This window comes from Poecilia latipinna, unplaced genomic scaffold, assembly GCF_001443285.1.
Source record: "Poecilia latipinna isolate Pla-1442-1.1 unplaced genomic scaffold, P_latipinna-1.0 Scaffold1250, whole genome shotgun sequence".
NCBI classification, from domain to species: Eukaryota; Metazoa; Chordata; class Actinopteri; order Cyprinodontiformes; family Poeciliidae; genus Poecilia; species Poecilia latipinna.
The window spans coordinates 146,269-159,827 of record NW_015113866.1 but is presented as its reverse complement, the minus strand read 5'-3'; the positions used below and the strand labels follow the sequence as shown (position 1 = coordinate 159,827).

At 43.2% G+C, this 13,559-nt stretch overlaps 1 protein-coding gene across 1 annotated transcript in view; it reads left to right on the top strand.

Moving 5' to 3' along the window:
* The window catches only part of ptpn23a (protein tyrosine phosphatase, non-receptor type 23, a), a 19,401-nt gene extending 5,898 nt beyond the window's left edge, over positions 1–13,503 (top strand). The window contains exons 3-24 of the mRNA XM_015054402.1: positions 1,188–1,315; positions 2,163–2,239; positions 2,954–3,003; positions 3,079–3,210; positions 3,289–3,369; positions 3,464–3,595; positions 3,694–3,741; positions 4,151–4,207; positions 4,326–4,384; positions 4,482–4,561; positions 4,956–5,070; positions 5,186–5,251; positions 5,417–5,562; positions 6,247–6,564; positions 6,650–6,804; positions 6,892–7,223; positions 7,401–9,780; positions 9,865–10,049; positions 10,894–10,998; positions 11,151–11,289; positions 11,457–11,570; positions 12,321–13,503. Of these exons, the coding sequence (XP_014909888.1) occupies positions 1,188–1,315; positions 2,163–2,239; positions 2,954–3,003; positions 3,079–3,210; positions 3,289–3,369; positions 3,464–3,595; positions 3,694–3,741; positions 4,151–4,207; positions 4,326–4,384; positions 4,482–4,561; positions 4,956–5,070; positions 5,186–5,251; positions 5,417–5,562; positions 6,247–6,564; positions 6,650–6,804; positions 6,892–7,223; positions 7,401–9,780; positions 9,865–10,049; positions 10,894–10,998; positions 11,151–11,289; positions 11,457–11,570; positions 12,321–12,902 (5,481 nt within the window). The 3' untranslated portion in view covers positions 12,903–13,503. The remainder of the gene's footprint in view (positions 1–1,187; positions 1,316–2,162; positions 2,240–2,953; positions 3,004–3,078; positions 3,211–3,288; positions 3,370–3,463; positions 3,596–3,693; positions 3,742–4,150; positions 4,208–4,325; positions 4,385–4,481; positions 4,562–4,955; positions 5,071–5,185; positions 5,252–5,416; positions 5,563–6,246; positions 6,565–6,649; positions 6,805–6,891; positions 7,224–7,400; positions 9,781–9,864; positions 10,050–10,893; positions 10,999–11,150; positions 11,290–11,456; positions 11,571–12,320) is intronic.
* Positions 13,504–13,559: the final 56 nt, after the last annotated feature.

Here is a 13,559-nt window from a genome sequence, read left to right as displayed (position 1 = left end):
TAAGATCTTTGTTTACATGTTTTTGCAAAGCTGACTTTGTTCTTCCTCTGTTCAGTCATTTAATGAGTTTGAAAAGCTACTTTTCTACCACCATCTATCAGTTTCACCCTGAATGTTCCCCTGAAGGGAACGATAATTTTAGCTCCGTACAGTAGCTAAAATTATCTTCTTTAATTTGTATATAAGACTTTTATATACTTTTATACAAGTATGCTACATATAGATTATATCAATCTTCTTAAATGAAAAAAGGCATTTTTTTTTTTTTTTTTTTATCAGAGTAACTCCAATGTTTAACCAGGACAACCAGGACAAATATGCAATTTGTTCTTTCATCAAATTACCTTTTGCTACACAAATTACATTATGTCAGTCCTTATAAAACATGCTTTAATATCATAATCTTAATTTATTGCTGTTGTTGTAAACAACACTGAAAATGCTTCATGTTCCTGACCAGCTGACCTCTGTCCCAGTTTGCTGAAAACCAGTGTTTCACATAGCAGGAGCATTTATTAAAAATATTCCACTGTATTAAAATGCAAAAGTGGAAGAACAGAGGTGAAATTTGCAATTACATATTCAACAGGTGATTTCAAAGTAAACATTGGGAAGACACAGTAAGCCCTCAGATTATTCAAATGCAAATCAGCCTTTTGTTATTGTTTTTATTTTAGTTCTTTTGACTGAAATCAAGCAGATAAAAATGAAGGGCCTCTTTGAAAGTTTTAAGAGAATAACCATCGACCTGCTGGTTCTTAGAAGGTTAGATTTAGCTCTTCTGCTTCTATTAAATCTATGATTTCCTGTGAAGTCAACACTTCACCTTTTACTTCAAGCAGTTTGAGTAAAAGCAACTTTCAAACTTCTCTTCTTTCTCTGCTGTTTTTAATTTCCACTGGGACGGTCTAACACCAGATGATTGAAGTCAAATGTTCGGTGGAGTGGATGAATGATGTGCGCTTTGTTTAGCATCTCATCAGTTCCTGCTCTGATCTAAGCTGTAAATCACATCGAAATTGACACACCTAAAATAATGAGCTGTTTGCAAAGTCATTAAGGGAATGATAAATGATACACAGCAGTATTACATCTCAGCGCTGTCTTATGTAATGTTTTAAACTTGTAGCGGTGAGCGTAATTGGTTTTAGTGCTGCAGAAATGTATGATTTGTGTGTGTTTCACAGAGTGCTGTGAATGTGACGAGAGATTTCGAGGGATGCAGCACCCTGAGGAAGTACTTCGGCCAGCTGCACTACCTCCAGAGCCGAGTGCCGCTGGGGCCAGGCCAGGAGGCGGCGGTGCCCATCTCATGGTAGGAACCTTTGAGCTGCAGACGTCTGACGAAGTCACACCTTAGACTTTGATCTGGATGTCAACGTCCCTTTAAATCTGTAGGCACAATGCAGATTTGCCTACAGGAGTTAAACAGGAGCTCTGTTTAACTCCTGTTAAACAGAACAGTTTAACATGAGTAATGGTAAAAGCTGTAATGGTGCTTTTGTTATTGATTATTGTCTGACAGAATCAAAGCGACTCTCATTCCCCCTTTGGAAATGAATGAAAGCTCTCATTAACTGCAAGCAACTAATTATTATTTTACTAATTGATTATTCTGCAGATTAGTCTGACCATTAATCAAATAAAAAAAGGGGACATTCTATAAATTACTCATTTAACCACTGAAACCCTGTTTAAATAATAACAGGCATGCAGATTCAAATAAACAAATAATTCCTTTACCTTTTTTAAATAAGACGAGCCATTTTATTGCCTAAAATGCAATAACATACTACTGCTTTAGTAAATTTGAACTTCAACATAAAATAAATGCCACTTGAGGAGTTATCTTAAATGCAATATCTATATTTATAATGTCCAAATTTTCATAACTACTGCTCTGAATACTTTGTTCTTTCAGCAAATTACCTTTTTTGAGTCTGTATTCTCCAGTTAGCAATTAAACAGTTACTAAATTAGTTGCTGATTATATCATTAATCTGATGAATTGTTTCAGCCCTATACATGTTGTCATTTCTTTGCCTCAGAAAGCAAAGAAATTGCTTGAGTTTTACGTTAAAGCACTGTACTTTGAAAACTTTTCAAACTTCCTGTTACTGACGTTCATTTTTGCTGATGCTGTGCTTTTAATTTCCATTCAGGACTGAAATTTTCTCTGGAAAAACGGTCACTCACAATGACATTAGCTATGAGCAGGCCTGCATCCTTTACAATCTGGGTGAGTTAACTTACTTGCTATAAGTTATAGTTTTAAAGATTTTATTATTTTTTTTATTCTAGGAGCAAATGAATCACCTCATATTTGTGTTTTACAGTCGTCTTTAGGTAAAAGAAATTACCTGAAGAGCTGTGTCACTTCAAATGTATACCCCGGGAAACAAGCTGTCATGAATTTCTGATTTAAAGCTACTAGAATTTTTTATGTAAAGAAACCCATAAAATATTAGTTAGAAAGAAAGAACTTGGACTTTGCTGCAAACGTTTTATGTTTCTTGAAAGGTCGTTAGCCTCATGTTCAGGTATGAGGCTGAATTTCAGACTTCAATTTAAACCAACTTAAAGTCCCGACACTATTGCCGCTGGTGTTTATATCATCCTTGTACTACCCACAATGCACTGCATTCCATAATATAAATAAATAGACAAACTTTCTTTTTTATTTTAAGTATCCAATTGCAGTGGTAATCTAATAATATATATGGTTTTCAGGAATTTAAGATTAATTATTATTTTTTTAGTGGTCTGGTTAATTTATTATGTATTCAAGGAACTGTTAAATCATTCAATAATACCTATGATTAAACTGCAAGCCAATTTGCAATATAAATTGAGAGGCAAGCATGTGCTGCAGGGAATGCGGATCTGATTGCATGTTAAGATGCATACATTCAGACGTTAAACCTGCTCCGACCTTTGTGTGGAATCTCTCCAGGAGCGCTGCACTCCATGTTGGGAGCCATGGATAACCGGGTTTCAGAGGAGGTATGCTTGTTCTCTGACAGAGCAGCTGCGTCTGTGATTGTTCTCCCAGAGTGACCGACTCTGCTGTGGTTTCAGGGCATGAAGGTGTCCTGCACTCACTTCCAGTGCTCAGCTGGAGCATTCTCCTACCTGAGAGACCATTTCAGCCACAACTACAGCGTGGACATGAGCCACCAGATCCTTAACCTCAACATCAACCTTATGCTGGTACGTAAGCTAAAGCACAGCAGGCCTAATCTCAGTTACACACAGAAACATGTCATCAGTCTGTTTCTGTTTCCCCAGGGTCAGGCTCAGGAATGTCTCTTAGAGAAATCCATGTTAGACAACCGGAAAAGTTTCCTGGTTGCCCGCATCAGTGCTCAGGTTCAGTTTTCCCTTAAAACTCATTATATTCCATAGTATCAACATGACCAATGATTTTAATGTTTTTAAAAGTTGACGTGTGTTGTGCTTGTAGGTGGTGGATTATTATAAAGAGGCCTGCAGGGCTCTGGAGAACTCCGAGACAGCCTCGATGCTGGGGAAGATCCAGAAAGACTGGAAAAAACTGGTTCAGATGAAGATCTACTACTTTGCTGCTATTGCACATGTGAGTAGCCAGGGGGAGCATCCGTAAGGGTTTAATGTGATTTGTTAATGCACACATAGCTTTGGTATTTTGTTTGTGACCTGTTTCTTTCCCAACAGCTTCATATGGGAAAGCAGGCAGAGGAGCAGCAGAAATACGGAGAACGGGTGAGCACAATATTTAGTTTTTCTTTTGACTTTTTCTGTTGTAATAAAATACAATTAAGTCAAGAAATCTTTTTAAAAAATGCAACAATTTGTTATTTAACTACTTAATTTCTGTACCTTTGCTCATTATCAAGATTTGCATACCTATTTTTTACAAACAACAAGAAATAAGAATTAAAGTGAGACAGAGAAAGAGACAGAGAGAGAGAGAGAGAGAGAGAGAGAGAAAATATTTACCATCTTTAAGTTCATCAGTGCTCTTCCTAAAATCATTTTAAAGATACACTGTAAGGGAGCCCATCTGGGGACATGGGAGAAAAAACACATGGCCTTGACTTAATGACTCTATCGATTCACTGAGTCATGTTCAGTTTTTAACTATATTACTGAAATCATCTGTTTCCTGCAGCTGGCATATCTGCAGAGCTCTTTGGACAAACTCAATGAAGCCATCAAACTAGCTAAGGTAAAGTAATTTTGCACATGGTGCCACTGTAACTTGTTTTACTGTAACTTATTTTACTATCTGAAATCAAACTTGTTTTGTTTTTTTTGTTGTTTTTTTTTTATTGTGATCCTTCCAGGGTCAACCTGACAGTGTGCAAGAGGCCCTGAAGTTCACCATGGATGTCATCGGAGGAAAGTGAGCAGCGGATCTTTTATTGATCAGATTTTTTAGCATTTTTGCTACTAATGAATTAAAAGATGTTTATTTAAATGATTTTGTTTCCAATCTCTAGGTTTAATTCTGCCAAAAAGGACAACGACTTCATCTATCATGAGACTGTTCCATCGCTGGAGACTCTAGCCTCAGTTAAAGGTAACACAAATGTTTATGTCAACTAACGCATCCATGCAAACCTGGATTTGCATATGCTACAGGTGTATATCAGTACTAACATGTGTGTATTGAGGTAAGCATATTTCTGTGTGAATCACTAAACAGGTTTATATCTGTCGTCTGTTTCGTTTCATTCTTGATTTATTGATCTGCTTTATGTTTATGTATTTAGAATTTAATCTGAAATTATTCACAAATGAGTTTTTTCTTTCTTGTTCAGATATATTTACAGTTTCTTTGCTTTGGTAACAATCTTTGTTTTTCAAGATATTCAGTATCATATAAAAAAAAACCGATGGAAACCATTAAATGTCCAATGCCGAAGCCATGGGACTCAAAGCTCTTTGTTCTGGTTTTTCTATTTGCCTTCCAGGTGCTCCGCTGGTAAAAGCTCTGCCGGTTAATCCGACTGACCCCAGTGTCACTGGACCAGACCTGTTTGCTAAACTGGTGCCCATGGCTGCCCATGAAGCGTCTTCTCTGTACAGGTAGGCTCTTCCCTTGTGGATAATTCTTGGATCTTAAGATGTTGTGGAACTAGAAGTTTATTGAAATTTTCAAGGATTAACATGGTTTAATGTTTCCTTTACTTTCTTTTAACAGTGAGGAGAAAGCCAAGCTGCTAAGGGACATTATGGCCAAGATTGACAGCAAGAATGAAACCTTAGAGTGAGTGATTGTGTGATTGTATATAAGGTGGTTGTGAGAAAGCGATCATTGACGTTTTTTTGACAAAATGCACATCTACAGTATGAACAAATAGGATTTGTTCATCAAATTCTTGCTGTCACATTTTATTTTTCTACATCAGACTGACTTATTATTTCCCTGCAGGCAGTTTATGGACTCGTTGGGCTTGGAGCCAGAGTCTGTTGACAACCTGGATATGTACAATCACATCCCGCCGGTTCTGATGGAGAAGTGTGCTGCCCTCAGTGTCCGACCCGACACCGTCAAGAGCCTCATTCAGTCCATGCAGGGTTGGTAGAAAGAACATACGTCTATAAACCTCTTGAACCACAAAGTTTAAAGTAGAGAATGAATATGATGCTGTTTTCATTCAGCTGGAATGGTCAGAGTTGATGTGAAAATGTATAGAACTAAATTCAGGGCAATTCTACAAAAAGACCTGTTAGAAGTCGCTAAAGATTAAAAGCTGAGGTTCACCTTCCAGTAGGACAACAACCCCAAACATGCATCAAGAGATGCAAAGCAATGGTTCAAATCAAAGAATATTCATGTTTTAGAATGACCCAGACAAAGTCCAGGTCTAGATTCAGTTGGAAATCTTGAGAATTGATGTTCCTGGATGCTTTCCTTGCAGTCTTGCTGAGCTTAAGCTGTTTTGGCAAAGAAAGTTTGGCAAAGATTTCAATCCCTAGATGTGAGGAACTGGCAGAGACACCCCAAAAGACTTCCAGCTGGAGAATGAATACACAGCACTCTTCAGATTTATTTATAGAAATGTTGCTGGAGATCATATATAATTTTTCTTCCACTATGCAAGTTGTCAATTGCACAAAATCACAATAAAATACATTATGTTTTTGGTGGAAACATGACAAAAATCCTGAGAAACTAAAAGCAGAGTAAATACTAAACGCTTGAGGCACTCCAGATCTAATTTGCATGCATAAATTAACTTCCCGTCTTTGTGTTTTCAGTCCTCTCAGGAGTGTTTACCGATGTGGAATCTTCACTGAAGGAGATCCGAGATGTTCTGGAAGGAGACGAAGCTGGCGAGCGAACTCTTCAGGAAATGTGTGGCCCCACTGCAGCCGAGCTACATCCGGCTGCGCAGAGCCAAGCTCTGGCTGAGATTCAGAGAGACCTTGAGAAGTACATGGAGGCCCATGAGAAGGCCAGCTTTACCAACACAGAACTACACCGGGCAATGAACCTGCACATCAGCAACCTGAGACTGCTTGGGGGACCTTTGGAAAGTCTCAGAGAGGCTCTGCCAAGGCCCCAGCTCAGTGAAGGTGAGGGTGGAGGCACCAGTCATTCTGTCAGTGTCAGTCAGTATATGAATCTATGAATGTGTGATTGATATAAAATGCTTTATAGAGGAAATGGCAGGGCTGCAGCGTATGAAGAGAATCCTGGGAAAGGTTCAGGAGATGAGGGAACAACGGGGCTCTTTGGAAAAACAACTCCGTGACCTCATTCAAACGGATGACATCACCTCCACTCTTGTTACCACAGAGAGAGCAGACATGAAGGTACAATACTACTTACTTCTAATAAAGTACATCAGTGTTAAATAAAATACTTAAAAAATTATAAAATCTTAATTTGTTTCTCTCCAGCGAATATTTGAGGACCAGCTGAAGAAGTATGAGCAAGTAAAGGTCTATATTGACCAGAACCTATCAGCACAGGAAAACATCCTGAAGGCCCTGACTGAGGCGAATGTCCAGTACGCCTCGGTACGTAAGGGCCTGAACCAGACCGAACAACAGTGGAACAGCACAGTCCAGGGACTAGTGGGCTCATATGAAGCCTATGAAGACTTGATGAAGAAGTCCCAGGAGGGAAAAGAGTTTTATGATGACCTGGAAGCCAAAGCCTCACGTCTGCTGGAGAGAGCCAAGACCCTGTGTCACACCAGGGCAGAGGAGAGGAAGCCTCTCCTGGAAAAGTAAGTTCTGTTGAGAGGATTGCTGAAATTGTTTTCACACCTAATAGTGTGGTAGACTCAGACTAGACTGAGTCTACCACAAACAGGGCTGTTGTAAATGCACCCTTACTGTTTTGTAAGGGTATTTAGTATGTACTTAATTTGTACAGAAACCAAGAGCTTTGCTTTGCATTGCAGGGATAAAAAGCCCCCAGCGCGGCCTACAGCTGCTAAGCCTTCCCTCAAGCCGAGAACGTCTGATGTGGATTCTGGATCTTCTAGCCTTGAGGATCCAGAACTGGCCCAGCTCAATGCAGCCATCATGGCTTTAGGAGGCGACCTGCCCGAGGACCTTCGAAGCCTCCCTCCTGATATTTCTTCCCTCCCTGCCACTGCAGGTCGTCTGCCAGGTCCTGGTGGCAGCTCCCTGCCTTGGGCTGGTGGTCCTGCTGCAGGCATTCCTCATTTTCCTCCCAACCTTCCACCCCCTGAGCTTCTGGCAAGAATTGCTCAGTTTCCCACTTCTGGGGGTCTACCAACACAGGGTCCTCTACCACGTGTGCCCCTCCCTCAGATGACTCATCACAGGCCTCCTCAAATGCCTGCCCAGCCGGTCGTGTCTGGTTACCGGGCGCCTCCTCCTCAGGCGCCTCAACCAGGCCTTGTTGCTCCAGTCCCTGTCCGCCCATCTACCACAACTGTGGACAGCATTCAGGCTCCCATCCCCAGCTATACCCCCACCCCGCACCACCCTGTCCCTCCTCCGGCCTCTAGTGGTTACACGGTGCCACAGATTGGAGCATATCCACACATGATGAATCACCCGGGAGCCCCCATTCAAGTCCCAGGTCAGACAGCTGCACCTCAGAAGCATCCACAGCCGTACCCCCAGCCTATTGCCCAACCTCTTCCTCAGGGGTATCAGCCAGGACCAAGGGCCGCTCCTATTCCAACTCAACAAGTTTACACCCCTGGATACATTCCACCTCAGCCTAATGTTCCTCCAAATTACCAGCAGGCATTTCCAGGCCAGCTTCATCAACACCAACAAAATGGTTTTCCTCCCCGACCTCAGGTACCGCAAAGTTATCAGGCTCCACAAAACTTTGTACCCCAGCAACACCCTCAGATGATGCCAGGCTCTATGCCGAGGCCTCCCCAGACTGCACATCCACCAACATCTTCAACTTCTCACCCAACACCTCCGCTATCTGCCCCATACTCACCCTATCCCAACCAACAGATGCCCCCTGGACTCCCTCACCAACAGATGCCACAGCACCAACAAATTCCAGTCCCTCCTGGTGCTCAGCATGTTCTGCCACACCAACAGATGCAAATACCAGGTGGTCACAGAGCACAGCTGCCGCCTACGAGTCAAACAATACCTCCTGTGTCACATAACTACATTCCCCCAAACCTGCATCCTCAGATGCCTCCTTCCTCTCAGCCACATGTGCCCTCTGGTCCCCAGGTCAACCTGCCAAGAGGCCCTGTTCCCCAAATGCCTCAGAATGCATTAGCTGCACAGCGTCCACCCATTCCCATGCAGATGCCGAGTCAACCCCAGCCTCACCCTTCTCATCCTGGAGGGGGTTGCTACCCTGGTGGAGCTCTAATGATGCCTCAGCAGCCTTTGGCACCCCAACCTGCATCTCTCCAACAACCTCAGGTTTCTCTCCCCATGACTCACTCCCAACCTGCTACTCTCTATCCTTCTGCAGCAGGGACAAATGTACCCCCAGGTGCCCCCCAACCACCCACTGTGGTCGGCCCCCTCTCCCCTGCAGCTCCACACATGATTTCGCCCTGTCCTGGAGGCCCCACAGTAGTGCCACCAACTAACACTGTTGCACCTTCTCCTTCTCCATCCCCGTCCCCGTCTCCTGGTCCAGCCTCTCTGGGTATGACACCCACTCCTGGAGGCACAGCCCCACCCACTCTTCCCACCCCATCTGGTGTTCCTCCATCCACATCTTTGTTTCAACGCCAAAACTCTAGCACAGATGATCTCCTCTCCTCCAGCCCAGAGAGCCAACACGGAGGCACCAAGGGGCCTACCAACGTCCTCCAACCCACCAAAGCAGACCCTCAGGACGGGGAGCGTCGAAAGAAGAACTCCCAGGGAGTTCTGCTGATCCAGGGAGATCCGTACCAAGCCCCGGAACGTGTGGCCCGTCTTCACAGTGAACTGGGACATTATAGGGCCCAGGTAGAATCCCTGGAGCTCCCCTCAGAGAATGAAGGAGGGGTGTCTGTACTGGACGCCCGTTGGAAAGAGCTGCAGGAGCAGCAGGAGAAGGATGCCCGGCAGCTGTCCATCGCCATCGCCCGCTGCTACACGATGAAGAACCGCCACCAGGATGTCATGCCTTATGATTTCAACCGTGTTGTTCTGCAGTCAGGCAAAGATGACTACATCAACGCCAGCTTTGTGGATGACTTGTCGCCGTACTGCCCTCGCCTGATTGCCACTCAGGCTCCGCTCACCGGCACCGCGGCCGACTTCTGGCTAATGGTGTTCGAGCAGAAAGTCTCGCTCATTGTCATGCTTGTTTCGGAGCAGGAGCTCGACAAGGTACCACGTTTTAAAGCATGATATCTATGAATTTAAGTGTTTTTTCACATTTTCTGACCTTTGCTTTTGTGAAATCTTTCCCAGGGAAAAGTTTTGCGCTACTTCCCCACAGAGCGCGGCCAGCAGCTCTCTCAGGGACCAATCACACTCAGTCTCACCACACAGAAGATGACGCCGACCCATGTGGAGCGCATGATCAGTTTGCAGTACCGTGACCAAAGCCTGAAGCGGACCGTCGTCCACCTCCAGTTTACATCCTGGCCAGAGCTGTAAGAGTTTTACTAACACTCCTATGAGGCTTTTTCTGGCTAGTATAATTTCTATTTTACAAACTGCTGGTTAATTTATCATGTTTAAAGATCAAAAATGGGGAACATTCCTAGTCCTGATGCATTAATTAGAAGAAAAAAACAGGTTTATGTTATCTGGCATCTGAAAATTGATCGGAGTGGATTCATGAAAAATTGGTCAATTCCCATCACTAGCCGATTGATTGGTGCATCTCTGTTATAAATTTAACAGGACTTCCCTTTTCTGGTTTTAGGTTAGTTGAAATTACCAAAATAATTTCTATTTGCTAAATGCCAGCAAACTGTGGAAGAATATTTTTTAGATATTTTTTGTGACTTTCTATGTGTATTGAGTTTAAGCATTTAATTTGAAGTTAGTTTACCTTATCAGGACTTGTTTGGTGTTGTTTGAATGTAATAAACATGTATTATTCCTAATGGTTCGATGACCTGTAGATCTGTGTAATTGAGAACAAAGATTAGCTTAAGTTTCACATGGTAAACAGTTATTCAAACTGGGGATTTTTTTGTTAAATGTTTTGATCTTGGATAAGTCAGGTGTGTAAGGTGTGTGTGACATTTCAAAACATACAACTTTGCTATATTTTAGTTTATGTTGATCCTGCTGTTGAATGTAGAATACTCTCACAAAATAAATTAATAAAAGTGATGAATGATATATAATTGTAAGTTGAAACAATCTTTTTTTAGTTCAGCTGTATTGTTTTATCTCCTTAGTGTGGTGCTGGGAAGCATTTCCCTTGAAAACGCTTAAAAAGTGAGAACCCTGATATATAAAGTTTCCTCCTTCTTGTGTTATTAGAGGTCTTCCTGACAGCAAGAGCAACCTGCTGCGATTCATCCAGGAGGTTCACGGACACTACCTCCACCAGAGGCCCTTACTGACTCCTGTTGTGGTTCACTGCAGGTGAGTTCTGAGTTATTCAGGTCAAAACCCCAACCCACCATCTGATTTGCGTCTTCTGGCACACATCTGTGGTTGTTTTTCACACCGCAACATTAGTTTTTATTTATTATTTTAGTTAGCACTAATATGAGCCGGTGCTCTTTCTGTCTCAGCTCGGGCGTCGGACGCACCGGCGCCTTCTGTCTGCTGTACGCGGCTCTGCAGGAGCTGGAGGCTGGAAACGGCATTCCAGACCTTCCATTGTTGGTGAAGAAGATGAGACAGCAGAGGAAGAACATGCTGCAGGAGAAGGTCAGATACCGAACTGGCAACCTGGGTTTGGGTTTTAGCTGGGATGTAGGTCAGCCTCGCCAGGGAAAAATTTCAGTTTTATCTTAATGATCAGGATTTCTGTATCAGTACTACTTTATAGATGTTATTACATATTAGAGCGTTGTTGATTATTTGTGTGTTTTCAGCTCCACCTGAAGTTTTGCTATGAAGCTGTGTTGAAACACGCTGAGCAGGTCCTTCAGCGCCACGGCATCAATACTGCCACCTACAGCAAGAACACAAACTCTGCAGCCACAAAGGTTTCTAATAATTCTTACTTTTAAAAAAAATTCCATTTAGTTTTTATTGTTTTACTTAAAATATTTTATTTAAAGCAGGGTTTTGGAAAGTGTGGGAGAACTAGATATCTCAACAATATCATTGCTATTATTTCTTTGAGCTTTTTGCTGTTTCTATATTTGATGTTCCATTGATACTGATGCCATTGGGATGACCTGCTTTAGCTATGCATGGCGCCACATTACTTGATACATCAGTTGCCTTGTCATTTATGATGGTAAAAATATAAACTAGATTCTGCTGTGACTGTAGTTCATTTAGCCTCCTATAAAGAAAAAATAAAAATCAACGACACTGGCAGTGGAGCATCGAGCAACACGTTTGAAAAGTGTGGGGCTTTTCAAACGGCCCACACTTTGAAAAGCCCCTTTTTAAAGCAATGTTTTTATTTGTTTTCATGTTAAACTTCCAGAGGTTTTACTGTCATAATTAACAGACTTCACTGCTTTGTGAGTGAGACAGTTAAAGATGTCAAATTCCGATCCAGATGTTGTTTACTTATTTATTTTATAATGTAATGTGAAGATGAATCTGAAATGTTTCTGCTCGTGTTTTGCACCTCTTCATGTTTAAAGGAGTTCTGGTCAGCAGAGGTACTCACTTCATTTTCAGTAGAACAGAACCAGCAGTAGTTTGATGGATAATCCTGCTGCATTTTTATATTTTTATTGTATTTTAACATTTATCTTGTTTGTGACCCTGCTCTCCAGCCTTACTCCAGACAGGAGTCCCAGCAGGACATCGTCCTCGGCGGCGATATGCCCATCAGCTCCATCCAAGCCACCATCGCCAAGCTCAGCATTCGCCCGCCCAGCGCAGACCCCACCATGGAGGGCGGCGCCTCCTGCGGCCCGGAGGAGCATTTTGGGGTGATGTCACCAACTCTGGACTCAATGGGCGACGTGCAGCTGCTGCAGGACCCCAGTCAGCCTCCGTCATCCTTAAGCCCGCCTCTCACCTCCCCGCCTCACTCTCCTCCGCCACCCAACGGCATCGACGGTCTCTCCCCATCGACTCCGCCTGCACCCAACCACCAGCCGCTCCCGGAGTCGGCACCGTCAACCAGTCCGCCTCCTGCTTCCTCCGCTCCTGCTCCCTCATCACTGGAGCTGCTGGCCTACCTGACGCCCGAGGCCTTCTCCCTGGAGGGAGGCGGCCGGGGGAAGCAGCGAGTCACCAAGCAGAACTTCCTGCAGCCGGCCGAAGGTCAAGGCATCCACGGGACGCGAGGCGACGACAGCAGCGACCCGCTCAGCAGCCTGGATCCGCTCTGGAGCCTTAACAAGCACTGAGACAAATCAAGGCTGCTGCCGTTCTCTCTTTTCACCACCAGGGGTCAGCAAAAGGCCTGTAGCTTTTTCCCCCCAATCCTGCTTTTGAAGACAAACCTGAATCCTGGGAGCGTCAGAAACACTTTAGAGGAGATTACCAAGATGTGCCTGTTGGCCAGCGGTAGCAGAGAGATCCCTGAAACAAAAACACTCGCTTCTCTTTTCATCACTGGTGGATTCTAGGACCAGATCACTATGCACTTGCATCTCTCAGATTGCTCGGTCACCTTTTGCTGCTTTTCTTTTTACGTTTTGGGACAGCTGTGCACTTCCAGCTCCGACATATTGGGCCGTCTGAAACATATGCACTCCAAACTTCTTCACATGAGGCTGTGAATCTTTGGGCACGCGAGATGAGCTTGGCTAGAGTAGTTTTGAAGCTCCGTTGTCATGGTAACAGATCAGCAAACAAATTGGCACGTTTTAACGTTGATTTATTTCTCTGTAACTCTGTAAATATCCTACATAAAGTTAGATGAGTCCAAAAGAAATCTTCCTTTACTGAAAAATCACTAATTGTTCATTGTTGTAAAGACATTCAATAAAGTAGAAATAATAAAAAGGTATTGTATCAAAGCCTCTTTATTTGAAAATTAGTACAAAGTCTTACATTTTTGT